General features: G+C 54.8%; 1 protein-coding gene across 1 annotated transcript; it reads left to right on the forward strand.

Annotated features, from left to right (window-relative positions):
- ANGPT4 (angiopoietin 4) lies at positions 1–27675 on the forward strand. The gene is made up of 9 exons (XM_004585994.2): positions 1–735; positions 13407–13562; positions 14650–14771; positions 16989–17221; positions 19958–20073; positions 21842–21943; positions 23327–23493; positions 25939–26069; positions 26532–27675. The coding sequence occupies exons 1-9, from the start codon at positions 427–429 to the stop codon at positions 26690–26692; spliced, it is 1497 nt and encodes a 498-aa protein (XP_004586051.2). The 5' UTR covers positions 1–426; the 3' UTR covers positions 26693–27675.

A 27675-nucleotide genomic window follows, 5' to 3' on the forward strand; every position in this document is an offset into this window, starting at 1 on the left:
GTCTGCGGGTGTTCCAGCCCGCCGTGCCCAGGGGGCTGCTTTTCTTCCCGCCCCTCCTGCAGGCTGTCCAAGCCCCCACTGGAGAATAAAAGGACTCAGCGGACTGGAGAGGACTGGAGTCAGGCCGGTACGGACAGAAAAATACAGGAAGGAGAAGGGGGAAAGAAGAGAGGTGCAGGGCTCTGGGGGCCAGGAGGCCGTGGCAAGAAGCAGACCAGCTGGGACACTTGGAGCAGTATAAATAGCCATCCGCCCGCCTGCCCTGACCTACCGAGCTTGGCCATCCGGAGTTTGCAGCTGCAGCAGCCTGGCCACCGCTGGCCACAGTTGGCTGTCCTGAGCCCAAGCCCGAGTGGCAGACTGGCAGGCAGGCAGGCATAGCCCCTGGGGACTCTGAGCGGACACAACTTGCCATCCCCGGGACTGATGCTCTGTTACGCTGCCATGCTGCAGGGTGGCCTCCTCCTCCTCCTGGTGGCCACCACGACTGCAGCCCAACAGAGGCGGCAGGAGGCCAATGGTCGCTGGTCCCATCGCATCCAGCATGGTCAGTGCAGCTACACCTTTGTGCTGCCTGAGCCTCGGCCCTGTCTGCAGGAGCCAGAGACCTTTGGGGGCTCCAACATCCTCCAGAGGGACTCAGCTGCTAGTGCACTGCACTTGGGGGACTGGCGGGCTCAGCGGGTGCAACGGCTGGAGAGGGCATTGGAAAACAACACGCGGTGGCTGCGGAAGGTAGGGGGACCGGTCAAGTGGGTGGCAGGTGGGTCAGGGATGGGGGTGGGGTGGGGCTGGGTGGCCAACATAGAGGCTGGCTAGACTCTGAGGGCTGAAAGTCGTGCAGATTGGGGTGTGAGGTCCGGAGTCAGGCAAGGAGGTGCGCTGAGGCCACACAGCAGAACTGTGAAACTGGAAAGCTGACTCCAGATCATTTGTTCATTCATTCATTCCCAGCAGGAACTCCTTGACCCCTGGCCGATAACCAGGCCCATTGTGGGTGTCAGGGAGGCAATGGTGCAGAGAAGAGGGGAAGGGACAGCACAGTGACAAAAGAGAGGGCTCACAGAGTGGCCAGGCTTGCCTGTTCATGGGCCTGGAGATGCCTGCCCATGTGGGTGGAGAGAGAAGAGGGGAGACAGAGGTACAGGGCAGAGTCTAAGAGGTGAGGGCAGAATGGACAACACAAGTCAGGGGAGGTGGGAGGATGGGCTGGCTGGAGCAGAATAAACTACAGGGAGTAGAGTGAGTCCTGGGAGCCCTGGGAGGAGGTGGAGTGGCCAGGCAGTGACAGCACCAGGCAGGGCTGTGTGCAGGGGGCTGCTGGGTTCTGCGGCTGAACTGGGTGTGGGCTGACAAATCACAAGAAGTGGTGTATGTCGCTGTGTGGCTTGGCCCCAGAACAGGTGGGCACCTGCTGTGTACCCTCTGTGAGACAAGCCAGGCTGACTTGGCCCTGGGGGACAGGGGCAGGGACGACATCCTCTGGGGACCCAGGGGTGGTCTGCCTGGTGGCTGTGGTGGATGGGGTGGTCACAGAACTGCAGAGTGTATTAAGTAGCAGAGAGCTGGGCAGCTGTGAGTCAGGGTAGGAGATAAGGCTCAATAAGGTGCCCACCTGCCCCACGGTGCCTAAGCTGCCTGGGTCTTGCACAGTCAGGAGCCAGTATCCGCTTCTCTGAGAGCTAACCAAGCCCCTGTGCACCTGCCCTGCTACCCATACCTTACCCTTGGAGCCCAACATTGCGCTTCCAAATGCCACCAGTGAGAGCTGTCTTCCAGCCATGCTGTCCTAGCCCAGGGGCCCCACACTGGATGGCCCGTACAAGCATCACAGCCTCCCTGGCCACCACCTGCCACCCGCCTCCCTACGACTCCATCTGGCAGACAGAGGGCTCTCGTGAGAACCCAAGCAAACCGTGCGCAGGTTTCCACATCACTCCAATAAAAATCCAAAACCTTGCTTCCTAGGATGTGCCTTCCCATACACCACGTAGTTGACCCCTGACCTCCTTCAGTTTCTGCTTCAATGCTACCTCCTGGCTTCAGCTCTCCCTGTCCAGCCTGTTGCTAGTGGCCATCCTCTGGTTCACTATCCCAAATGGCCACGACGGCCAGAGCTGAGCCAATCCGAAGCCAGGAGCTTCTTCCTGGTCTCCCGTGTGTGCAGGATCCCAAGGCTCCAGGCCATCCTCTGCTGCTTTGCCAGGCTACAATCAGGGAACTGGATGGGAAGTGGAGCCAGTTGGGACACGAACCGGAGCTCATATGGGATCCTGGTGCTTGTAAGGGGGAGGATAAGCCAATTGAGCCATCATGCCACGCTCACTACTCCTCCCCAACCCCCAATGTTCTTAAAAGACTTTGCTTGGGTCTGTGACATCTAAAAGGGCAGGGACTGGGTCCTCAGGGCCCACAGCTGTGCCTGACACTACAGGTGCTCGCTTCAGGACTGCTGACCAGGCAACTGCCCTTCCAGCCTCTCTCAGTGCCACCAGCTCTGGCCTGCCCAATGATGACACCACTTGGCAGCTGAGGAGGTCCCCAGCTCCCAACTCAAAACTAACTCTCCTCTATGTGCTTACGGGGGCGGGGTCTCAAGTCCAGAGCGGCCTGGAACTCAGCTCCTTCCTCCCAGATCTCTGCTTGAGAGGTCACACCACCCAGCCGGCAGCCTGCCCCCAAACCCCGTTCTCCCCAGCAGCAGGTCCTGTTCATCCTGTGACCAGGGTGCCTCATGCTTGGGAAGGGTGCTATGTAAGCCAGTAGCTATCAGAGGTTGGAAGGTTACCAGCCTGTTGTGGGATATGTCTTTCTGATGTCCATCCACCTAGTCTGATGATCCTGAGCAGGGGTCACAGTGTCATAGAGTGCCATGGGGCCAGAGAGGACTGATGAGGGAGTCCAGCCAATCTGAGCCCATGCCCCAGCCCAGCACTTCCTTGCCAGTGGCCACAGATGAGTGAATCTGTTTCTCCATCTGCAAACTGGAAAATGTCATAGGATGGCAGAGAAGATCAGAGAGATCTCTCTTATGTCACACCCAGCCTTGCCTCACAAGGCTTGGGGGTGGAGGGTAGCCCCCGGGGTTCGGGGCATGTGTATTCAATTTGGCACAATTTCTGCTCTGGACAGGGAAATCTCAGGCCTGAGCAGGTTTGCCAGTACCTTGGGGTTATAAATGCCACCTGCCCACACAGGTGTTCTTGAGGGGTTTTCGATCCTGGGTGGTCTCCAGTGGCTTTCCAAGTCGATGTTTGCTACTGCCACCTACTGAGAAGGTGCTCCTGGGTCAGTGCCCAGTCCCTCTATACCTGCCACAAGAGCAGACCCATAAGGCAGGACACTTGGTCCCTGCTGTGCCTGTTACTGTCCCCTTTCTGGAAAGCAGAAGGGGAGCCTGAAGGGGACAGCCTCTGGAGCACAGCTGCTGGGAGCTGAGCCCTAGTTTGGCCTCTTCTGAGCTGTGTACCCTAGAGTTACTCACTCTACCTCCCTGAACCTCAGCTTTCTTGCCTGTTGAAAGAGGCAGTGATGCTGCTTACCCCTATGAGGATTTAATAGGCAATGCCTGTGAAGTCCCTGGCCTGGTGCTGGGAACATAGCAAACTCAGGGTGTATACCAGCTGCTTCCTTGTGGGGCTGTTCCTGGAAACAGGGACATGGGTCCTACAATCCTTGGGTCCTTACTCCCCATGTTGACACATTACCCCTAGCTGTCCAGATCTGTCCCCTTTCCTTCTGAGCTGGGAATGCTTGCTAACTTCTGCAGCTGTGACTATGACCTTCCTTTGATTCTTCTCTGGGCCTCAGAGCCTTTGAAATACAAGTACTTCCTTTTGGCTTTTGCTTTAACATGCCAGAAGAAGAGAGAGCAAAAAGAAAAAAAAAATAGTTTCGAAACCATCTGTAATTGCACCAGAAGCAACAGTGTCATTAAGGATGTTGTATCCTCAGCAAGGGGGTGGACACAGGGGGCACCCTCCCTGTCATGAGAACCCAGTGGCCAAAAGCTACTCAGCCTGGGTCCTCAGTTCCCCTGCTGTTCCCTCCATGAGCAGAGGAGGGAGCAGAGGCCACAGAAGGAAAAGGCCTGCAGGGTGAGGGACAGGGCTCCAGTTCTTTCTCCTGCCTCTGGGAGGAGGAGGCAGGGAGGTGAGCTCTGCAGAGTGGGGATGCTCCCTCTGTGTCCACAGGTCGCAGGCTCTGGTCTGTAGCCAGCCGGGGTCCCAAGCTCCCAGTGCACAGCGTGAGGAGTGGGGCGGCCCATCAGCTCCCTGCCCCCTCTGCCCCCTCTTCCTCACTATCCTTCACTCTTGGGGCCTTCTCCTTTTCTCCTTGTCCCCGAACACTCCTTCTCCCACTGCTCTCTCTGCTCCTTCCCCCTGGAAAGCCCCTGGCCCATGACTCGGGGCTGGAGTAGCTATTCGCAGGTTGCATGTCAGTTCTGGGCTCTGCCCCGCTTCCTCTAGGTGGAGAGTGTCAAGGTGGAGGGCCAGCGGGGGCCCAGGCTATAGCCCAGCAGTTGGTCACATAGCCCCCTAGGGTCCGTGTGCACTGGCAGTGGGAGCCAGGGCCAGCCTTGCACCCAGTGCCTCGTCTGTGAGGTTGGAGTAGAGTAGAAGCACCTGCTTGCAGCAGATACTCCCTGTCAGTACTGTGGACTGCCTCATGTATTCCAGCCAGGAAGTGCTATCTGCTGCCTTTGCCCCACAGCCCACAGAACAACTCATTCTACAGATGAGAAGATTGAGGAAAAGCAGTGCCAGACACAAGCCCCAGGGTCCCTGCCATACCATCTCCACATCTTTCCTAGCTTCTGCACCTTGTTCCCCTGGGGCCTCTGCCTTCCTATCCCTTTGCAGCTTGCCTGCCTGTCTGTCTCTCTCTTCTCCACATCTGATAAATCTCACAGTGGTCCTGTCCTATGGCTGCTAACTCCAGGAAGCGTTCCCACTTCCTGGCTGGCTGCCTCTTCTGTCTCTGTGCCTCTCCCTGATCCTCCCCTGGTCCCCATGCTGAGCCTTCTGTCTCCATTTCCCAGACTGTTCACACTGGAGACCCTGGACACATGAACCCCATGGTCAGCCTCCATCTCTCAGCTGGGCCACCCAACTGGGGCCTCCCTTTTCCCCCAACTCTGTACCCAGAGCCAAGCAGGAGGAGCCAGGATGGGCAGTGCCCCAGCTCTGTGGTTCGCTCCAGGACCCTGACGTCAGACCTCAGAATAACTTGGCTTTGCAGCCCAGGGGTCTCGGGGCCTTGCCTGGTTGTATGTGGGTCAAGAGAGCACGCAGTGGGAGCCTGGTGTGGGGCCTGGTCTAGCCTGGACACGCCCATGCTGGCCCGGCCTCCCCACACTGCCCGTAAATTCTTGGCATTTTCAGCCTTCGGTTATCCAAACAAGAAGTGCATCCTGGTTGCCTGACCAAGTGTCTTGGGGTTTGATTTCCTAATCTCACTACTGGCTCCTTTCTCGGCAGTCTGGGGCCTAGGGCTGGAATGGGGAGATAGCAGGGCTGGTTCTGGGAGAAATGGTGTTCCTTTTCCAACAGATGGCCTGCAGGCGACCGACAGACTCAGGTGACCAGGCCTGGGGAAGACTGTAGCTGCTGGCCACCTGCCCAGATGTGGCTTGGGGGAAGCAGCGGCAGGCGGCCCTCTTGGCTTCCCCCAGAGGGAATGCTTTTATTTGTCCAAGTGGCTTGGCCAGGCTGCCCCTGGGGACAGGGCCATGTTTCCTAGCCCTCTCCTTCCGGGTCCTAGAGCCCAGCTGAACTGGGATGAGTGTGAAGCTGCTCTCCCCACTCATTCTTAGGCAGAAAAATGGAGAAACCCAGTCCTGGCTCACCTCCAGCCAGGCTCAGGCCTCAAGGCATTTGCTCTGAGAGCCAGCTGGGGGCCTGGAGAGCGCTGATGGGTGCTGGGAGAGGGTGTTAGGAGTCCTGTCTTGCAGGGGTACCCTGACCACCTCCACCTGATTGGCTCCTCTGGCCTCTCAGGACCCTCTGAGACTCTCAAAGACAACAGAATTCAGGATCAGCACTTATTAGGCACCTACTATGTGCCAGGCACTGTCATCCATACCTGGTGAGGATGATCGCATTCACTTGGGACAGTAACACCTAAGAAGTGAGATCATTTGTCCCTTGGCAGAGGGGGAAACTGAGGCAATGAGTGCTGAGGTGCCTTGCCCAAGGTCACACAGCCAGGAAGGGGAGGTTGCACTCTAGTCCAGGTCTTTGGCAGTCTCCCAACACGTCCATGCAGGCAGGTCCCTAGGGAACCAGGAGGACCATGGCCTCCAAGGGGGTTGCTCACACCTGCTGAGTCTTCCCCCTTGCCCAGGGATGCCTCCACCAAGGAGAGCCCAGTGGAGCTTTGGGCAGTACCTCTACCAGCAAGGGCAGTGCGCAAGGTAGAGGGTCCAGCATCCCATCTGCCTGCTGTCACTAGCTCTCCCAGCCTCAGCTCAGGCCCTGGAGGCAAATCCCACTGAGCCTGAGTATAGACTCGGGGAATGCCTGGACTCCACTGCTTGCTGGCTATGTTGCAGTTTCCTTGTCTGTTAAATGGGAATATGAATGAAAGCTTGTGGAGAGAGTGAGTTAATACACACACAGAGCTCAGAACAGTGCCTAGCATGGAATAAGATTTATTTTTATTTATATGGCAGATGTTGATAGAGAGCAGAAACAGAGAAGTCTGAATCACTGAATCACTGAATCACTCCCTAAATAGTCATATAGGCCAGAGCTGAGCAGATGTGAAGCCAGGATCCAGGAGCTTCCTCCGGTTTCCCATGTGGGTGCCGGTCCCAAGGACTTGGGCCATCACCCTCTGCAGATTTTCCAGGCCATAAACAGAGTGCTGGGTCAGAAGTGGAACCACCTGAACACAACCCCACACCTAAATGGGATGCTGGCACTTACAGGTGGAAGGTTAGCCTGATATGCCAGCACGCCAATCCTCCTCCCCTCCCCCCAACACACAGAGTAAGAACGCTGTGAACATCAGCCACGGATGAGACGCTGGGAACGCAGTCACATCTCAACCTGCAGCCTCAGTCTCCCAGACTGTTGTTGAAGGTGCAGTGCGGGCTGCGGGGTACTGGGGACTCTCCAAGTCTTTACTGGCCCAAGCCTGGGGCAGCCTGCTGAGGCAGCTCCCTTCACATCAGGCCAGGCTCTGGTCCACACCCCTGCCCAGCCCTACCTTGGGGCTAGGCTCCACCTAGATCCTAGAACAGGCTCCATCCTGGCCTCCCCCTCTACTTCTGTCCCACATGGAATGAGGAGCATCCCTCACACCTGCTCAGTCCCTGCCCTCCTCTTCCCACGCCCAGGAGGGCTGAGTGAGGGCAATTGGTCTGGGGATGAACCTGCGTTTGTGCATTGGATGGGTGGCTTTGGAGAAGCCATTTCTTCACAGTTGAGCCTCCACTGGCTTGTCTGTAAACAGGATCAGCAGCAGGGCCTCCCTATAGAGGGTCGGGTAAGGAGCCAGTTAGAGTCTATTTCTAAGTGTCCTAGTACTCTTGGCAGACTTAGCATGGCTATGAAGGGTTTCTAGGACAATCACTTTCTACAGCAGCCCCTGGCTTCTGCCCCCACTCCTGCTCCTGGTAAAGTTCTACAGGCAAAGGGCAGAGGGCCAGCAGCCAGGAGCCTCCAGCTGCCCAAGGAGCCAGCTCCAAGCCCATGTTAGGGATGGAGCTGCAGCAACCAATCACACAGCTGACCCGGCTCCAGTACAGTTCCATAGTGGTGACCACAGAACCAGTAGTTTCGGCAACCACACGCCTGGCCCATGTCAGCCAAGGTCTTAGGCATGGTCTCATCTAACTTTCATGACAGGTTAGTTGTGCCCATTTCACAGATGGAAAAAATGAGGCTGTGACTGATCCCACAGCAAGGAGGAGTTAAAAGAAGTGTTATTAAAACAAGAGTAACTTTCCAGAATCCTGTGGGGTGATGGCAGAAAAAAAGGATGTTGGGTACCATTCTGACTTTTTCTCAGGTTCCTGATTGATCTTTGGCAACAACCCCAAAGGGGCAGTTGAGAACCCCACTGAAGAAAACCTTTGGCTGAGGTGTCACGGCCAGTTAGCAAAGCTGGGGTTTGAACTCAGCACCTAGAATTGTAAACAGTGGAAGCTGTCTCATCCCTGCAGGATCATGGGGGGCCCTGTCCTCCTTCAGGGCTCCTCCCATGTAAGGGGCCAGTCCTGTGCCCTCCCAGCGCCAGACCTTTGGGTAAGCTGCAAATTAAAATAATTTTAATGTACAAGCAAAGACATGGATATACAAGGGATATAAATGTCCTTGAGATGCAGGTGTCAAGGTTTCTTCAAATATTTGTTTTATTTGAAAGTCAGAATTACAGAGACAGAGAGAAAGATCTTCCATCCATTGGTTCACTCCCCAGGTAACTCCAATGGGCAGCGCTGGATCATGCTAAAGCAAAGAGCTTCATCTAGGTCTCACACATGACCCAAGCACTTGTGCCAACCTCTCTGCTGCTTTCCCAGGTCATTGGCAGGAAGCTGGATTAGAAGTGGAAAAGCTGGGCCCAGCACGGTGACCTAGTGGCTAAAGTCCCCACCTTGCACGCACTGGGATCCCATATGGATGCCAGTTCTAATCCCGGTGGCCCCACTTCCCATCCAGCTCCCGTCGCTTGTGGCCTGGGAAAGCAATCGAGGATGACCCAAAGCCTTGGGAACCTGCACCTGTGTGGGAGACCCGGAAGAAGCTCCTGGCTCCTGGCTTTGGATCAGTCAGCTCAGCTCTGGCCATTGCAATCACTTGTGGAGTGAATCATTGGACGGAAGATCTTCCTCTCTGTCTTTCCTCCTCTCTGTATACCTGACTTTGCAATAAAAATAAATAAATCTTAAAAAAAAAAAAAAAGTGGAACAGCTGGGACTTAAACCAACACCTGCATGAGCATTCCAGGTGGCGATGTTATCCGCTATGCCACTGTGCTGATCCCCAATTTCAGAAGGTCATACATAGCATCAGTGTTAACACAGAGCTGGGTCTAGGACCTTGTGTCACCTCGAGGTGGCAATGGAGAATGCACAGTGTGTCACAATATCCATAACCATGGACCCGTGTAGTGGAAGAGCCCTAGAGACACAGAAGGTGCAGGTGTGTTCCTTCCCGACTCCCTCGTACCTGGGATATGGTGTAGTGTGCAGAAAGGGACTTTTGGAAGAATCCTTGTGAGGAATCTTGTGGGGTGGGGTGCACGTCAGGACACATGTCTGCGGTGGCTATTCACAGAAGCCTGGTCGCTTTGCTTCTCATCAGGCTGTAATCCATGTGCACTGAAGGCACCGTTCTCATGTACAAGTCTGTGAGTTCTCCTAAGCGGACTGATCATGTGGCCGCTACCATGGGGACCAAGGACTGCGTCCCAGAACTTCCTCTGTGTGCCTTGGCAGCTTGCAGTCCCCACTCTGGGATCTCCCTTGGATTCTGGCTTTTCCAGAAAGTCACGTACTGGGACTCCCACAGTCACTCAGGCTTGCTGGTGCTTATACTGCTGAGTTAGACCACGGCAAGAGTGAACCCGAGTTCATGCCTCTGTCTTTTGCATGAGTCCACGTTAGGAGCACAGAGGCTGGGGCCCTTCTCCCTGACCAAGGTCACTCATTGGAGGATGTGCACCCATGTCTGTCTAGAGCATCTATCCTTCCTCCCTAGCCCGTCCCTCTCCCTCGAGGCCCCTTGAAGAACCAGGAGTAGAGCTGACTGCTCCCAAGTCACAAATTTGTAAACGGAGGCACAGGGCCTGGCTGCACATTTCAGAAGGTTACAACAAAGTGTAGCTGAGTCAGGCAGTAAAACTAGGCCCGGGGCATGGGGACCAGAGCTCCAGGCACAGGTAGGGGGAGGCTAGACCCTCATCCCAGGCCTGAGAATTTGCCAGAAGAATAGCAGAGCCCAGCCTGGGTGGGGTCCAGGGCCAAGCCCCAGTTCACCATCCAGGCCATTATTAGTCCCTAGAACCACGAGCCACCGAGCATGGCCCATCTGGCACAGACTGCCCAACCCAGGGTGGGTGGATGTGGCAAACTGGGTGATTCGCTCCAGCTGTGGGGATCTTTATCCGGCTCAGCCACTTGTAGCCACAGGAAGAGTAGGGGACCAGGGACTGTGCTGGTGGGTGAGCCCGAGAGCACCAGCCCTGCTCTGCAAAGGAAGCCGCTGGACAAGGAGTCCTTGGAACCTTGTCTAGCAGGTGGTAACCTTGGAAGGATTTCTGCGGTCACTGTTGTGCCATCTGCAAATGACAGACTTGGGGGAGATGCCTGGGAGGGTCTCTCAATGGGAATGAACTTGCTGCTTGGCTGCCTGAAGCAGTCAGGGCCTGGAGTCAGTGTTGAACTCAAGTTGCAGAGGTTCAAGGTACATGGAAGTCGGGGAGCAGCCTTGGTATTGCTCCACCTCTGGGGGCCCCAGCCAAACACACCTTAGGACGCCTGGTAACTGGTGGACAATGTGGTCGGAAGGTGAGGAGGCACAAGAATGGAGTGAGCCAACTGGTCCCAGCTTCACCTTGAGATTCCAGTGGGTGGAGCTTAGGAGTGAGTCAGGTGCAGCAGGGAGAGGAATACTGAGCAAGGTTGGGGTCTGGTGTCTGGAAGGTGAGGGCAAGTAGGGAGGGCGAGGCAGGGACGAGGCAGCAAGTGCTGAGGAAGCAGGGCTCTGTGTTGGATGTTCTGTATTGATAGATGCTTTTGGCTATGCGTGTGGGGATGGTAGGTGGGGGGCATGCAGGGCAGAGTCTTTGGGGAGCTCATGCCTGTGCACTCCCAGCCTGGGGGCATGGGGGCCTTGCAGCGGCTTGAGCACCTGCACTTTTGCAGCCTCTCCTCAAACCTTCAGCACTGGCACATGGGTCCCTTCACAGAGGAACAATCTGGAATGCGTTAAGTAAAAGTATCAGAGTAAAAACAACATCCATGGTGGTGCTGTGGCAGTATTACCCAGCTGAGCATTTGACAGTGTCATGGGGGTGCAAAACAGTCAACTCTAGATGCTGTAATGACCACAATAGGAGACAATGGTTGGGATTCCCTGGCGGTGGAGAAGCAGGACTCCTTGGGGGAGGAAATGCCCAGACTGGCTTACATGTCCATAGAAAAAAACACATCACTGCTCATCCCAGGCCCCAGAGCCCAGAATCATCTTCACAGACCCTGAGGTTTCCTGCTGAGGGCCCCTGACCTAGGACAGAGAGCATTCAGAGAGGTGAGGGGAGAGGGCTGGGCCACAAGACCCCTCAACAGGCAGCAGTTGGACAGGGGTAGGGGTGGGGAGGAAGAGTAAGAGAGAAAGCTAGAGACACAGAAAACCCCGGAAGGGCTGTGCAGCTGGCGTGGAGTAAGACAATGGCACGGTGTTAAGGGACATTGGGAGAAGAAGGAAAAGTGCAGGGAGAGACATAATGGGGTAGGGGACATGGACTGCAAGGTGCTTAGAGGGTACTCTATATGTCTTTGTACATGTGCAGTGCACTGTAATTCCACAAGAGATCTTTCATGGAAAGATCTTTTCATGAAGATTTTCAAGCAAAATACAGATTATGAGAAAATGAGGAGTGAGTGAATTTCAAAGAATTTTAACATCAAAATAAATTCATCTTTTCATTCCATTTCCATGAATCTTTTGAAGTATCTTTGTATGTTAATGTGGGGAGGGGCTCTTGGAGGTTCCTGAGTGGGGGCATGGAGGTGACTAACGGAGGTGGCATGCTGGAATTGGCTGTGGGCCTGTGGGAGCCAACAGCTGTGTGTGCTTGGTTTGGCGATGAGAGCGTGTTTGTGTGGCAGCAGAACAGTGGAAGATGGGGACACTGGTGACACAGGGGAAGAAGCAGGGTTGGGGGCAGCTCTGGGGCACTGATCCCCCCGGTCCTCAGTGCCCTCTGGAATGCCCACATCCAGACTCTCCTGCCGCAGTGAGCTCAGGCCCTGCCTTGGGCTGCAGATTCCATCTGGCTGGGCTGCGAATGCACAATGGGTATTTCTAGCAGGCGCCTAGGTGAGGGTGACTCAAGGCACACATTTTGAGAAACTGCTCTAATCAATGCCAGTGCCCCCTGAATGCAGCCCTCCAGGGTTTGACAATGGAGCCTGCTTCTTCCAATGCTCTCCTGGAGAGGAAGGAATGGCAGCAAGGGCAGGAGATGAAGGCAGGAACAGCCAGAGCCTGCCTCCCCAGCCAAGGTCATGGCCTCTCCCTGGGGAACACCAATCTTCCCATGGACTCGGCTAGTTGCCTCCTGGGAGATTGAGAGCGATGGCGAGGGACAGAGCCAGGGCCAAGGGGCAGATGGTGGCCGGCTAGAGGCCAGTGTGTGTGCAGCAAGGAGTGGCAGGGGCTGGCCAACTTGGCCAGCGGGCATGGCGCCCCAGAACACACTGTTCACCTATATAGTTGGATTCTGGGTCATGCCAGGCCAGCTTCCCTTGCTCCTGGGAAACACAGCAGCCCTTCAGAGACACGTGGGATCCCAGAAGGCTTGGCAACTGGACAGCAAAGCCCCCTGTGGCCGACCCAGGGGGCCAGGAGATGGAAATGGAGCTTGGTAGATGAGCCTGCAAACTTATCCAAGGGGAGGATGTGTGCCCACCACTGCCGGCTGGCTCACCCCTAGGAAGCAGGGGAGAGAGCCTGGGACCAGGGCTGGACTCTGCCTCCTGCTGCTCTTGCTTCTGGAACACATTGACTGACCACTCATGACATACCAAGCACAGTGCTTAGGTCTAAAAAAAAGTGGGCAGCAAGATCAAGTGCCTGGTTCCATGGGATTGATATCTAGGGGGTGAGAGAGGTAACAGAGAAATGTATACTATAAAGTCCAGACACAGTAAGTGCATAGAGAGACCTGGAATGATAGGAGGGAGCAAGGCATGAGGATGGCAACAGGGTTGATGCAGGGTTCCAGAGGGAACATTGTGAGAACAGCATGCGCATACGTCCTGAGGTCAGCATGTGCCTGCTCCGGCTGTGTTGGGAGAAAGTAAAAGCATCTCATCTGGAGTGGGAGGAGAAAGGAAAAAGAGAGAAAGCAACAGTGACAGTGGGCATTCTGGACATGATGACCACTCGATCTCTTGGATAAGATAGGGACCCTGAGAGGGTCCACAGCAGGGGTCAGAGCAGGGGACAGATGTGATATGACTTAAGGTTACCAGGTTCCCTCTGTCTGCCGAGTGGTGGCAGGGCTGTATTTAAGGCCAGGCTGGAGGCAGAGGGGCCCAGGAGAAAGCTGCTGGGGTTGTTCAGTCAGGAGATGGGCAACCCTGGATCCTTCCATGGAGACATTGCATGGAGGAGGGGGAGGAAGCTTCCCCCATCTTCACTGGCCAACCCCAGCTCACGATCTCTCCACAGCTGGAGAGGTACATCCAGATGAACGTGAGATCGGAGCTGGTGCAGGCCCAGAAGCAGCTGGTCCAGAACCAGACGGCCACCATGCTGGAGCTGGGCACCAACCTCCTGAACCAGACCACCGCTAAGACCCGCAAGCTCACTGACGTCGAGGCTCAGGTACCAGCGAGTGAGCAGGTGCACCTCAGGGGCAGCAGCCGGGCAGGCAGGCTAACAGCCCAGGCCAACTGTGTGGCCTTGACTTCCATCACTGGTTGAGTCCAGGACTGCCTATGAGTCACCAGAGTATCACCTTCCAGCCTGAGAGGGTCCTGGGGAAAAGGGGGCAGGGGAGGGCCTGGCTTTCCTAATTCATCAGTCTTTGGGGGCCCCAAGGGTCTGGAACAGGAGCAGTACAGAGATGGAGGGAGCAGATGACAGAACAAATGACTCAGGGCCGCGCGTTTGTTGAACCCCTGCTGTGACCAGGTATTGTGCTGCCTGGGTCTCATTTCCAACCTCAGGTCTTACTGCCATGGTGCTTAGCTAGAAAATTCAGGATAAGTAATACACTAGAAGGTGACGGTGCCACAAAGAAAGCAACATGGGAAAAGGGACAATGATGCTGATAGGGTGGGAGGGGTCCAAGTTGTGAGGTCACACACACAGCATGGCCAGGAAGGGCCACGGAGAAGGCAGAACCAGAGCAGGTGCAAAGGTCCTGGGGTGGCACCATGCTGGCAGGCTCCTGGAACATCAAGGAGGCCAGTGTTTCAGAGGGACCAGCGGTGGGAAGAGTGTTAGTTGAGGGAGCAGAGAGGTGATGGAGTAGACCAGGTTTTTCCATTACGGGAGATGCGAGTTGTGGGCATACCTGAGTCTGCTGAGCAGGATCTGGGTAGGAGCCTGGTGCAGGATGGATGAGAGGCTGGAGCTGGAGAGGGACCCCAGAAATGGTCAGGTACCATTTGGAAGGTGGAACTGACAGCACTTGCCAATGGACTGAATGGGGGCATCAAGAAGACAGCAGGACAATTGGGCCTGCCACCTGCAGCTGTCTTCCTGCAGCACAGGAAGGAAGCCGACCAGATGGGCACAGTGGGGCTCTAGAGGTTGAGTGAGTGCAGGAATCAGCAATGGCAGGTGGCAATGGGTCAGCACAGCTGTTGGCAGGCAGCTGCGCTGCAGCCAGCAGGGCTTCAGTGGGGCTTACAGAGATCCTGTCTCCCCATCCCTCCCCACCCCACACTTCTGCTTGCTGGGGCAGGTGCTAAACCAGACGTCGCGCATGGAGAGCCAGCTGCTGGAGACCTCGCTGTCCACCAACAAGCTGGAGAAGCAACTGCTGCTGCAGAGTCGTGAGCTCCACCAGCTGCAGGGCCACAACAGGTGAGCACAGGGCTTCCTCCACCCCCAGCTCTGGCCACAACAGATGAGCCCGGCCCACCCTCCCACCCCAGCCCTGGCCACAGCAGGCAAGCCCGGCCCACCTTCCCACCCCGGCCCTGGCCACAGCAGGCTCTCGGGTTGGAGTTGGGGTTGGCACCCAAAGTGAGTGTCAGAGCCAGGGCCGAGGCTGGGGCGGGACTGGACTTGGGCTGGTGCCTGGCATAGCTTTGGGGCCAGAGCTGGGGCTGGATTTGGAGTGTAAGAGGGGTCCATCTGGGGAGCTTGGGCTGGAGTTAGAGCAGCTGGGCCTATGCCAGGGTTGGAGTTTGGACTGGAGTAAGGGTAGGTGCTGAGCTGGCACGAGCTGGGTCGGTGGCCCAGTAGGCAGGGGGCTTACTCACCAAGCACTGGGTGGGGACAGGGGACAGGTGTTTTCCAGGGGCTCTCAGACTCAGCTCTCTTGGTCTGCTTTCTTTCCTCCTCTTTTAATTTCTGCTTTCTCAATGCATTGTGTAAAATTTGACTCCTTTACACAGATCCAACTTACACATGACGGGATTCACCCTGTGAATTTTAATTGTACTCACTTACTTGTAAACAAATCAGTCCTAGCCCCTGGAACTGTTGTCTTTCCCAGCAGCTTCTTGTGTGCGTGGTCAGGGAGTTTCTGTATTATATGCAAATGCACATCAGGCCAACACACCCTGTAAATTACAAAGGGGAAAATAGTCACAGGGTAGAGATAAGGCCATGGAACTCTGGCAGCTCAGGCTGATCCCATCTGGGTTTCAGGCCAAGGGGGGAAAAAAAAAAAACAAACTGCCAAGGTCAGGGGAAGGCAAAACCACCAAGGAAAGCAGCCCCAGGCCTGTCAAAGGGGTCAGGTGTTTACTGTCATTCCCTTGCTGGGTCAGGAAAAGGCTACAAGAATTGCTGGCTCCTGCTGACCTGCGTGTAATTAGGCAAATGCTGTCCCTCATCCCAAGGCCTACGTGGCATGAACTGGAACTTTCCATTCCCTCTGCGTTGGTACCAAGTACTCGGAATCGATGACAATAGATGACGTCAATTGATGAACTCTGGGTCCATGATGACAGCTACCATCTTGGAACTCGGGGGACCCCAGTGCTCATCCCCACAGCAGAGTTGGGCCAGGGTGATGTTCCCCCACCCTGGCTGCACTCAGTGTCTTGTCTGGAGTGGCAGCGAGCACTAACAGGCTCGCTGTTCCTGATTGCTGGGTCCTTTCCTTCATACCAACAAAACCTGGCTTGTGTGTTTAGCTCTCTCCATGTCTGAAGCACAGCCGTAGACCCTGGGGCTCCAGAAGTGAACTGAGACAAATATTCCTGGCCTCACAGCCCGATATTCAAGGCAAGTCAGGATAGCCCTTTTTTCCTTTTATGAAGCCCAAACATAGACACCACTCTGCCACACCTCTTTTCATCAGTTACCTTAGAAAGAGTTCAACCACTGGGTACCAAGCTGGCCCATTCTCTTCAGCGTCTAAGTACTCGCTGGTAGGGCTGCTGAATTGCCCAGTTAATGGGCATAGTGGTTGCTTATGGCACTGCACTAAACAGCCAGGAATGCTATGAGCCAGCACCCCCACCCCTGGGGGGGGGGTCTCTTTTCCCACCCCTGTGAGCACACCTGCAGGATCTGACACCAAAAAGGAAGCCCTGCATCAAAAACTTTGTTTTTAAAATCTCCAGCTTGCTTTGTAGTCTGTGACAAAAACACCTGGTGCTTACACATCCTCATGCGACATGAATCCGCACAAATTCAAAGTGCACATGCACGTCCTCCACCCCACCTGCTCCGTGGTGGGCACAGCAGGAACAGTTTCCCTGCCTGCTGTCACTAACACACATGCCACTGCTGCCCTTCCACCTGTCACCCTCTCCTCTGCCTTTTCCAGGCCCTGGACATGTTTCCCAATTCTATGCCAATGTTCACTCGCTGCCTACTTCTTCTCTGGGAGTGCTGCGACACACCAGTTCTGGTAGCTTCGTTCAGGCTGTCTCTTGTTCTCTTCGATGATAGAACAGATACTAGCATGGTCACCCAGGCTCCCTGGAGGGCTGCAGGTGCAAGGGCGGCCTACCTGGGTTTGGATCATGGCAGCCTGGTGGCAGGTACTTCCTCCTGAACTTGCAATAGGGGCTGGGAGCATTGCACAGTCTCAGCCCGGTGTATTCTTCCCCCATTCCACAGCGTGCTGGAGACTCGGTTGCAGGCCCTGGAGGCCCAGCAGCAGGCAGAGCTGGCCAGTCTCCGAGGTGAAAAGGAGAAGCTGCAGCGCCTGCTGGGCCGCCAGAACGGCACCCTCATCGGCATCCAGCGCAGCTTGCTCGCGGCCAGCAGCAACTCCAGTCTCCTGCAGAGCCAGCAGCGCCAACTCTTGGAGTTTCTGCAGCGGCTGGTGCATTTCCTGGCTCAGGGCCCTGGTGAGCAAGGGCTGGGGTGTCCCCATGGTGCGGCAGAATGCGGGCAGGCAGGAGAAAGTGGACCTTGCAGGAACAGCCTCACTTTTCCCCACAAATGGAAATATGACAAACAATAATAATAATGGCACAACTGAAGTTTAAAATGGAGCCAGTGCAGATTGACCCCAACTACACAGACAGCCTTGAACACGTCCTTGTCCCTCTCTAGGACTTCATTTCCCCATCTGTGCAAAAAGGGGGATGACAATAACAAGGACAGCACATTTGAGTTCCAAAATTCCTCCTCCAGTCCCACCCTTTTCTGGGGGAGGTTGGACTCAAGGCACCCTCAGGATTTCTGTCCCATTAATGCCCTGGTCCTTAAGCTCAAAAGAGACAAATAGAAGTGAGCCTGGGGAAGGAAGAATCACTCGCAGGCCCACCCTCCTCCCCCGAACCCTCAATGACTGCTAGCTGCTTCCAATGGAGCTTGCCAAGACATTCCCAATTCCCATTGCAGTCAGTAGTCCCCAAACACTAATGAGTATCTCCTATGTGCCAGGCCCAGGGCCGAGTGCTGGTCATGGACCCTGCCTCTCTGCAAAAGTGCCCACTCTACCCACTGTGGAGTCTCAGAGGGAGGCCAGGGAAATGTGTCTTTGTTGAGTGCCTACTGTGTACCAAATCCTCCCTAGCCATGCCCCACACCACACAAGGCCTGAAATGCTGAGCTACAAGAGATGAGGCTCCAACCAGGGCCCGAGATAGACCCAGCAGAACTTGGCACAGGGTGGGTCAGCATTTAGGAAACTCAGATTGGAACCAAGGGATGAAGAATGGCTCAGGGAAAAACACAGAAGGGGCCACCATGGCTGTCACATCTCCATTGTGGGAGGGTAGAGACCATTGTACAAGGAATTCAGCAATAGTGATGGGGCTCCACCACCATGGCTGGCAAGAGTCTGGGACCACAGGATCCCACCATGGTTCTACTGGGTAAGGGCTGAAGGCCCAAGGAAGCCCAAAATGGGAGAGGTGGATGTCCTCCAAACCATGCATGCTGATGTAGCTAAACCCTAGCCCTGGCATGGAAGCTGTCTTCATGAACCCCAAGTGTAGGTTTCTGGGAGCTCAGCCTGAGGCACAGAGCCCAACACCCCTCCACATAGGCTCCCCTAAAACTCAGCCATCAGCTGTCTGGAGTCTCTGAGGTCTGCTGCCCTGTCTGGGTTGGGGGTTGTGTGGCACCTCACCTAGGGGACCAAATAGCCCTTTTGTCACCAGAAAAGCACACGGGGGAGTGGCTTTTGTCCTCTGCCTAGATGAGGTGTGGTGGGGGCAGAGGGAACAAAAGAGAGAATTGGTCCCCAGGCACAGAAGCAAGGGCTGCTGGACATGAGCAACGTGACCTCCTTGGATGAGTATGTCCTGGGCGAACCGAGGCAGCAAAGGGAGGGGAGTATTTTCTGCATCAGGGGCTTTGGTTCAGTTTAGACAGGGATGCAGCCGAGAAGACTGAGCTGTACACAGTGTAAAAGCCACATTCATTATCATGGACACTGGCCAGCCTGCTTGGGCCTCACCTGTGGAGACCAAAGGGGAGACTTGTGCAAGGAAGGGCACTGACTTGACAGCCCAATGGAGTAAAGGCCCTTAGTGATGGGCACTGGGGCTTGCAAAAGGCTCTTTCCTACTCAGAGCCTCAGCCTTCCTCACCTACAGATTGGGAGTAACTAGCTCCTGGAGTTCTTGCACAGAGGAGGACCAGACAATTTCAGGTATAGCAAGGAGCATGGTGCTGGTGCTCAGGGCCAAAGGGGGCAAAATAGGTACAAATCAGTAGCTCAGAGGTAGCTGTTGTGGAGCGGTAGGTTCAGGTGTTACTTGGGACATCCTCATATCGGAAAGATTGGATCCTGAAAGATAAGTGACCTTGTAGTCAAGGTCACTTATGGGGTCCCACAAAATAAGCCAAGAAGAGGATTTCAAGCCCTGCAGTCTATTGGGCAGCAGGAAATCTTCTTTTGGGCAAGACCTAGAGGATCCTAGGGTGGGGAGGGGCTGCAGTAATTAAATTAACACTCTCCTGACCCATGGCAGTGCAGAGGGGAGAACATGGTGCTTTAAGGACAGTGGTTGGTCCTTGGGGAGAGTGGGATGAGGAGCCCAAGCCTGGAGCTGCAGGGAGATCCAGCTGCCTGGGTGGGCTGTAGAGGAGGCCCAGGATCCCCAGGACAAATACCTCTGAGACCAGCATGGAGGGCAGACTCTGCCTCCCCTGGCTGTTAACCCCCTGGACCTCAGTGCCCCGACCTATAAAACGGGAAGTAACTCAGTGGAGTGAAGGGCCCCATTTCCCAGGAGAGCCTCACAGCCTCCTGTCTGGCCTCCCTGCTTGCAGTCTCAGTCTGCTCCAGGCCCCACTTCACACGCTGCCTAGTTGAGGGTCCCCGGCATGACACCTGATTCTCTCCTCCTCCATCCTGGCCTCTCTGTGCCCTGCACACGGCAGGTTCCTCCCTGCCTTTGGGCTTTTGCAGATGTTGTTCCCTCTGCCAAGGACACAACGCCCTTCTCCACCTGGGCTACTCCTGCCCATAGTCTGAGTACCAGCTCACTGACAAGCTCCCCTGGGAAACCTGCCAGGTCAGACTCACCTCTCTGGGTCCAACCCTTCCAAGCTAAGACCTAACAGAGTATGCACCTGCTCCCTGCTTCCAACTATCTCCAACTGACCTTGGCTTTGTCCCATTGCAGCATCCGTGAGGGCAGCTGAGCAAAAGTTCCAGGACTGTGCAGAGATCCAGCGTGGCGGGGCCAATACCAGCGGCATCTACACCATCTACGTGGCCAATGTCACAGAGCCCAGGAAGGTCAGGGCACTCCCCAGGGATGGATATGTCAGAGGGTGCTGAGCCATGGTTTTCCCACACAGGTGCCCCCAGCAGTGCAGGCAGAGCTGTGGGCAGGGAGGGACCTTCTGCATCCCCACCTGCAAGGGGTCAGATCATGGAGTCAGGAGCAAGTTCCCAAAGTTGAAAGTACGTCTTTTGCAGTGTCTTCTCCATCTATGCTCGCTGATATAAGAAATCAGCCCAGAAGTTTGAGGGGTTCAGCTCAAAGATGTGTATTTTAGTTTACCTGTAGTCCAGGTAAGTGTGGGAGTCAGGATCCCATTCCATATGGGCTGTGAAGGACCAGAGCTGATGGAAGCTGCACCATTCTCAGTGAGAGGTTCCCTTCCATTGCTTTTCCAGGCCATAAGCAGGGAGTTAGATCAGAAATGGAGCGGCTGGGACTTGAACCAACATCCATATGGTGTGCCAGTGTCACAGACATAGGTTTAGTTTGCTGTGCTACTGTGTCATCCCCTCTTGATGACTCGTGGTATCTCTCAGTAACTGTTCATAATAAGCCATCTGCCTGCCCTATCATAGCCCACTACAGACCAAGCCCTCCTGAGGGTTGATGTATCTTGGATCTGTTGGTTGCCTAGGAATGGGCTAAGAACCAAGTTTTTTTTTAAGATTTACTTTTATTGGAAAGTCAGATATACAAAGAGGAGAGACAGAGAGGAAGATCTTCCATCCAGTGATTCACTCCACAAGTGACTGCAATGGCCAGAGCTGAGCCAATCTGAAACCAAAAGCCAGGAGCTTCTTCCGGGTCTCCCACATGGGTGCAGGGTCCGAAGGCATTGGGCCATCCTCGGCTGCTTTCCCAGGCCACAAGCAGGGAGCTGGATGGGAAGTGGGGCTGCTGGATTAGAACCAGCACTCACATGGGCTCCCAGTGCGTGCAAGACAAGGACTTGAGCCGCTAGGCTATCGTGCTGGGCCTGTAGAACCAAGCTTATGGTCATTGAACATTATACATGTTCTGAACTGGAGAGAAACATAGTATGTGAACAAAAGTCTGTCTGAAAGATTTAGTTTAGAGATGATAAGCTCTTTGAGGAAAGGCCTCCTTGTTATCTGTGTGGCAACCCCAGGGCCTTAAACAGTGCCTGGTGCATAGTAGGAGCTCAGAAAATGTTTATACCATGAATAACAGCTGTGACAGCATTTCCTAAGTCTATACTGCATGCTAAGTACTTCCCTGCCAATCAGCATTGTATCTACATAGCAACCCCGAAGTGAGAATGAGCAAAAGGACCCCATGGACTTTGTGCCCAGTGTGTGTCAGGCTCAGTTCTAAACATGCACCTGCAGAAGATCTTTTTTTTTTTTTTTTTTCTGGAAAGGCAGATTTGCAGAGAGCCGAGACAAAAAAAAAATCTTCCATCTGCTGGTTCATTCTTCAAATGGTTGCAACAAACAAAGATGACCTAATCCAAAGCCAGGAGCCAGTAGCTTCTTCCAGGTCTCCCACACAGGTGTAGGGTTCCAAGCTGTAGACATGCCCATATGCCACCAAAGGTGGGAAGGCTCTGGGAAGCCCTTGCTTGGTCACCACTTTAGGAAACAATGGTCATGGGAAATTTGAGCCTGGGTCTTTCCAACACCCCAGAACAACAGGCTCAGTTGCCCTGTTGGGTCCCATTGACCAAGTTACATCTGCACCAGCCCTCATCTGCTTTCTGAAAATCTCCAAGGGCTACAGCCACTCTCCATGCAACCCTACCCCTACATTTTGTTCCAGGTGTTCTGTGACATGGAGACCGATGGAGGCGGCTGGACCCTTATCCAGCACCGAGAAGATGGCACTGAGAACTTCCAGCGGAATTGGAAGGATTACAAACAGGTAATGGGCTGTCCAGAGGAGGGAATTTCCAACCCTGACACTGAGGCTAGGGGCTGCCTTGCTGGCAGGGGAATTGGTTGATCCTTACCACTTCCCGGGGTGGGGTGGAGGGGCTAGATAGCAGTTCCCTAGAGTTGACCACCATGGAACAGATCTGTCTCCAGACACACTCACTTTCTGGGACCCCAGCACCCAAGGTTGATCTTTGTGGAGGTTCTGGTTTATGTCCTAAGGGGAAGTTTGATTTCATTTTCATTTTTTTGGAAAAGACAATACTTATACATTACTTTTAAAAAATGCAAAGGAGAGGATAGAAAAGAAATCTGCCTCACTCCCCAGCCCCCAACTCCACAATGCAGGTGAATTGTCCTTTCATATACCTGTGACCATTTCTGCAGGAGCGATTCCTCAATGTGGAAGACCATGGGTGGTTTCCAACATGGGAAATGGTGCCTGAGCACCTTCCACTTTTCTACATTAAACTTGGAATAAAGGATTTGGGGCAAGTTGACTTAAAAGGCTCTTAAAATTTTCAAAAGAAATAGACCAATGTAAGCAGAAGGAAATACTGCTCATTAAATAACATATTTGCAATATTTAAATTGCAAATATTCTTGAGCCAATTGGATTTTAAACAGTCAATATCCAGCAGGAGCACAAGGGATGCTGAGAAGCTGAGATGTGCACAAGGATTGGCCATTCGCCCCTCACCAGCAGCAAGGCAGGGACTAAAATGAGGCATGGGGCAGGGGAGGAAGGTGGGAGGGGGACTCCTTGCCCCTGTCCTTGGTGCTGAAATCTTCCACCCAAGGGTATTGGTTTTTCATCACCCTAGGACACCAGCGACAAGACACCCTCAGGCTCTTAGCTTTCCAGTACTAAGTTGCAGACATTGATGTACTGAACAAAGCTTGATTTACCATTTAGGCATCTGTTGGAAATCTTATTTGGGTTTTTATTGCTGTTTTACTTACCTACCCTTAGTAACCCAATGCCAAGTGGGCCCAGTGAATGCCTACTCAAGCATCCAAACATGTGGCCAGCACTCAGGATTAGGCACACACTTCTAGCCTCCAATCCGCCACTTCTGTGCTCCTTTCCAGGCTGTATTCCCCAAAGGTAGTCACTATTCTCATTCTGTCACCACTGATTCGTTTCGCTTCTTCTTGAACTTCAGAGATTGGGATTTCAATTATTTTTTAATGAGCTTTCACATTCCCTCTAGGAGCTGGGGAGCTTCCACCCCAGGCCTGCCCACACTGTGCTAATGAGCTGGATCCTTAGGCACAATGATTTTGGAGAAATGGCCAGGCCAGCCCATCTGCCAGGGGATGCGGTCTCCCTCCTGGGCACCCAGCCCACCCCAGCCTCCTCTTCCTGCAGGGCTTCGGTGACCCCGCTGGGGAACACTGGCTGGGCAATGAGGTTGTGCACCAGCTCACCAGCAGGACAGCCTATTCATTGCGTGTGGAGCTGCAGGACTGGGACGGCCAGCTGGTCTACGCCCAGTATGAACGTTTCCAGTTGGGCAGCGAGGGGCAGCTGTACAGGTGGGTTCAGGGTCTAGACTGGCAAGCATGCTGGGGTTCCAGGGCTTGTGGCTATGAAGTCTGCATCCTGGGTCAGTCTCTGGGTGTGCCTGCTCCTACCATCTGTCCCCCATTGTGGCACACGTCACAGGCCCTGGAGGCGACGGCTTAGCACTCAGCACTTCCCAGCCAATGGGTGGGGTCAGGGTGTTGCTGACGCTCCTTGTCTCGAGATCAGAAAGGGGCTTTCCAAGGTCAGCCATCCTGAGCTAGTCCCTTACAGAAGCCCAGAAGTGGGGGACATGGGATGATCCAGGCTGTGCTGCGCTCTGGGGTGCAGAAGAGAGGCCTCCGGCAGCAGTTCCTGGTGCTGCCTCAGCTTGCTTTGTGAGCCTGGCTTCTCTGTGCTTTTGCTTTGTTGGTGAGATGGGCTTCAACATGCAGCAACTGAGTGCATCAAGGTTCCCCACCCGTGCCCCAACCTGGCTCTTAGCATGTTTAGGAAAAGGAACTGTCACTTATTGGGCACTTGCTGTGTTAGGGGCACCTTCTGACACAGGCATTACTAAGGCACTGGGCTCCCATCTCCCATTCAAAGTTACAAATTAGGTAGCACCAGCAGTTGAATTCAGGTTCCCCTGCTGGCAAAATTCACAGTCTTAAAGATGATATTCCCGATTCTTAGTGCTCTCTGAACCAGGACAGAACTGCGGTCATAAACTCATACCCTGGGGACTGCAGAGGACCCCACATGTCACCTGCTTCTAATGCTAGCTTCACAATACTATATATTCATGAGTGGGGAGGTCCCTTCCTCCCAGAGAGTCCTGGATGACTCTGTCCCTGGCACCGTATGCCTGGGGACTCAGTGATGTAGCCCATGCCCCTTCCTTCTGATGATATCCTCCCTGTGGGAACCACTCCAGCCTGATGATGATCCCTCCCCGGAAGACCCCAGCACATGGCTCTTTGAGGCACTGCCCCACATCTGACTACAAATATAAGATGTATAAGTGTAAGACTACACAACGGCACTGTAGAGCACTCACCAGCACCCAGGGCCCACAGAGCACACACACCCAGCACAGCCACACACCCAGACATGTGTCAAATGCTTCAGGGCAGCTCATGGAGGCAAATACACACACACACACACACACACACACACACACACGAGCAAAGGCTCACAGCTGTAGAAATATGGACTCACACATGCAAAGCACACTTGTATGTCTGACTAGGAGCCCCCAGAGACTCGCAGGTTTGCTTGGCCTTCTTCAGCCCAAGCCATGAACATGCATTTGAGTGCTGTGTTCAGAGGGCATCGCCACTCCATGACACAGGAGGCCCCTGGCAGCCGCAGGTCCCCATCCTGCTGGCCAGAACTCGAAGCTTGGGGCAGTAGACCCACAGTGTTGCTAGAGTGACTAGTGTGTTACTAGGGTGATCCAATAGCTTTGGTCTATCCCTGAGGCCAGCCAGCTCCAGCGTGAACTTGACACCAAACCTCAGGCCCTAAGGGCCGAGACCATGGGAGTGAGTAGGCTGTCTCCCTGCCCCCACCCTAAGGAGCTCACCCAGGCAGCCTCTTGGCAGCACCCAGCCTGGAAAAGCAGTTTCCCTGAGTGGCCCTGGCCACCCATGCCACCCCCTTGCAGTCAGAGCAGCCCCTGCTGTGCACAGTACCCACTACCCTCCCCCACCAGGCCCGGCCCTGGGCCCAGGGCTGAGTAATACGGGCTCCGGCTCTGCCCTGCATGCATCACATGCAACCAGCAGGGTCGTTGTTCACATCCCTGCTCTACACAGGGGCAGAGACAGAGGCTCAGAAAGCTGGAGCCATCCGCCCTAGGGCATGCTGCTGTGGGATGTCAGAGCTGGGACTGGAGCATTCTGCGTCCTGCCCATTGAGCCCTTAGGTTGTCATCCCCAGACAGCCTTGGACCCTGAGTCAGGCAAAGAAATGTAAACCTCCTCACCTACTGTGCCCCTAGTCTCCCGCCAAGCTACCTGCTGCTGTCAAGGGGGCAGTGCTGGCAATGGCCTGGGGAGCAGATCCAGGTGGGCTGGTATGGTCGAGGAAGTCTTCTTGGAAGAGGTAAGTGGGTATGAGGTTGGGAGAGCACCGCTGAGCAAACTCTCTGGATCTTGCCACGCCCCTCTGGCAATTACAGGAAGATGACTAAGCCCCTGCACACAGTTCTCAAACAAGACCCAACCCCTTGGAATGCACATCAGGCGACAGCCATCATCATCCTCATCTCCTTTTCTTTCCACGTCCCCTGAAGGAGCCCTGGCATGCTGTGGGTGCTTTGTCCCTGGGAGACAGCAGACAAGGGAGCAAGCCAAAATGGGACATTGTCCAAGCACAGTGGCCTGGGACATAGCCCCCAGGGAGGCCCTTCCCCACCAGCCTTATCCTGACTCTTGATCTTTCTCCTGTCACCACCCTTGGGTGGCCTCCAGGCTTTCTGTGAGTGGCTACAATGGTTCTGCTGGGCGCCAGAGCAGCCTGCCCCTACAAGGTGCCAACTTCAGCACCCGTGATGCAGACAATGACAACTGCCACTGCAAGTGTGCCCAGATGCTGTCAGGAGGTGGGTGTGGAGTGGAAAGGGTCTCCTGGGAATTGTCTGGGTGTATGTGGAGGGCACGGCCTTGCCCACCCAGGGTGAGAGATAGGTGACTGGAACCACCTGCTGCAGACAGAGGCAGAGAGGGCAGCTGACAGGTGCGCACAGGTGCGCACAGGTGCGAGAGGCAGGGCAAACATCAGAGAAAGAGAGATGACGCCAGTGTGGCGGAGATCACCAGCAACCAACAAAGAGCAAGGAGGACACTAAAAGGGGCAGGAGGCAAGGACAGGAGGTCAGGGGAGGGGAGGAGGACCCCCTGGCTCGCATTGCCCTCCCTGGCTCAGACTGAGCAAAGGGTCTCTTGAATGCTCCACCCCCATGCCCACCCCCTCCAATGAGCCGGGCTGCCCAGGAAGCCACAGCCGTGAGCAGCCTCCATTCCCTGGCTGAGCCCCAATCCCTCCTCCCTCTTTCTCCTGCCAGGCTGGTGGTATGATGCCTGCGGCCTCTCCAACCTCAACGGCATCTACTACCCAGTACGACACCACCTGCGCAAGATCAACGGCATCCGCTGGCAATATTTCCGGGGTTCCAGCTACTCACTGCGTGCCACTCGAATGATGCTGAGGCCCGTGGGCGTCTGAGGGGCAGTCATGCCCCAAGGCTGGGCCACCCAGGAGAGCCCAGACTGCCTGTTCCCCGAGCCAGCCTAGACCCACACATCAGACACAACACCGTGGTCTTGTCTGTGACCCTCTAGTCACCTGAGCCATTCCTCCTTGACACAGAAGTTCAGAGACGTCCTCTGCCTCTTGGCTCCCCTGCCTGTGAAATGGTGGATGTTTTGGTGGGGAGTCCTGGCCTCTGCAGTTCCCTGTGCCGCCCTTCCGTCCTGCCTCCTGTGGGAGGCTGCTGCCTTGAGGGTGCTGTCAGGGTTGCCAGCAGCAGATAAGATGTGGCAGCAAAGTGGCCAGATCCTGGCCCTGGTATTGGCAAGAAGATTGCCTCTGCTCTGAGCTTCCACTGCAAGCTTTCCCAGCCATGCCACATCCTCAAACGTTTCCTCCAAGCCCTAAAGGGGCTGCATCCATCCCTGAGGGTAATTGTGTCCTTTCCACATTGGATGGGGTCCAGGCTGCAGGGTTTGGGACTCACACTTACTCACCCCAGGACATTGGGAGATCCCAGAGGAATTCCGCCCCTTCCAGCCTGTCCTGGAGTGCATTCCCCTGGGAATCATGGCAGCTCCTCTTGAGCTCTCTCCTCTTGAGCTCTCTCTATGAGCAAGTGAGGAAGGGAAATAGCAGGTGAATGTGAACGCCATGCCTAGCTGCAAGACTTGTCAGGGCCTTTCATGTGAACCCGTGCCTTATGACTGCTGTCCACTAGGGGCCTAGAGCGGGCAGCTTTCTCCCCATGTCTTACTTCAAAGTGGACCCCATTTGTTCCAGAGGTTCTCCTGGGGCTGTGGATGCCCTTGGAAAAGTTAGTCTTTACCAGTCGGTCAGAAGGAAGAGCCCAGGGCCCTATCCCCACACCTCTCCCTTTTGGTGACCACAGCACAGTGACAGGTTCAAAAAGCCCCTAAGAATGACTGGAAGGGATCTTTGGGTTAGAACAGACATCA

The sequence above is a fragment of the Ochotona princeps genome, chromosome 22 (assembly GCF_030435755.1).
Source record: "Ochotona princeps isolate mOchPri1 chromosome 22, mOchPri1.hap1, whole genome shotgun sequence".
Lineage (NCBI taxonomy): Eukaryota > Metazoa > Chordata > Mammalia > Lagomorpha > Ochotonidae > Ochotona > Ochotona princeps.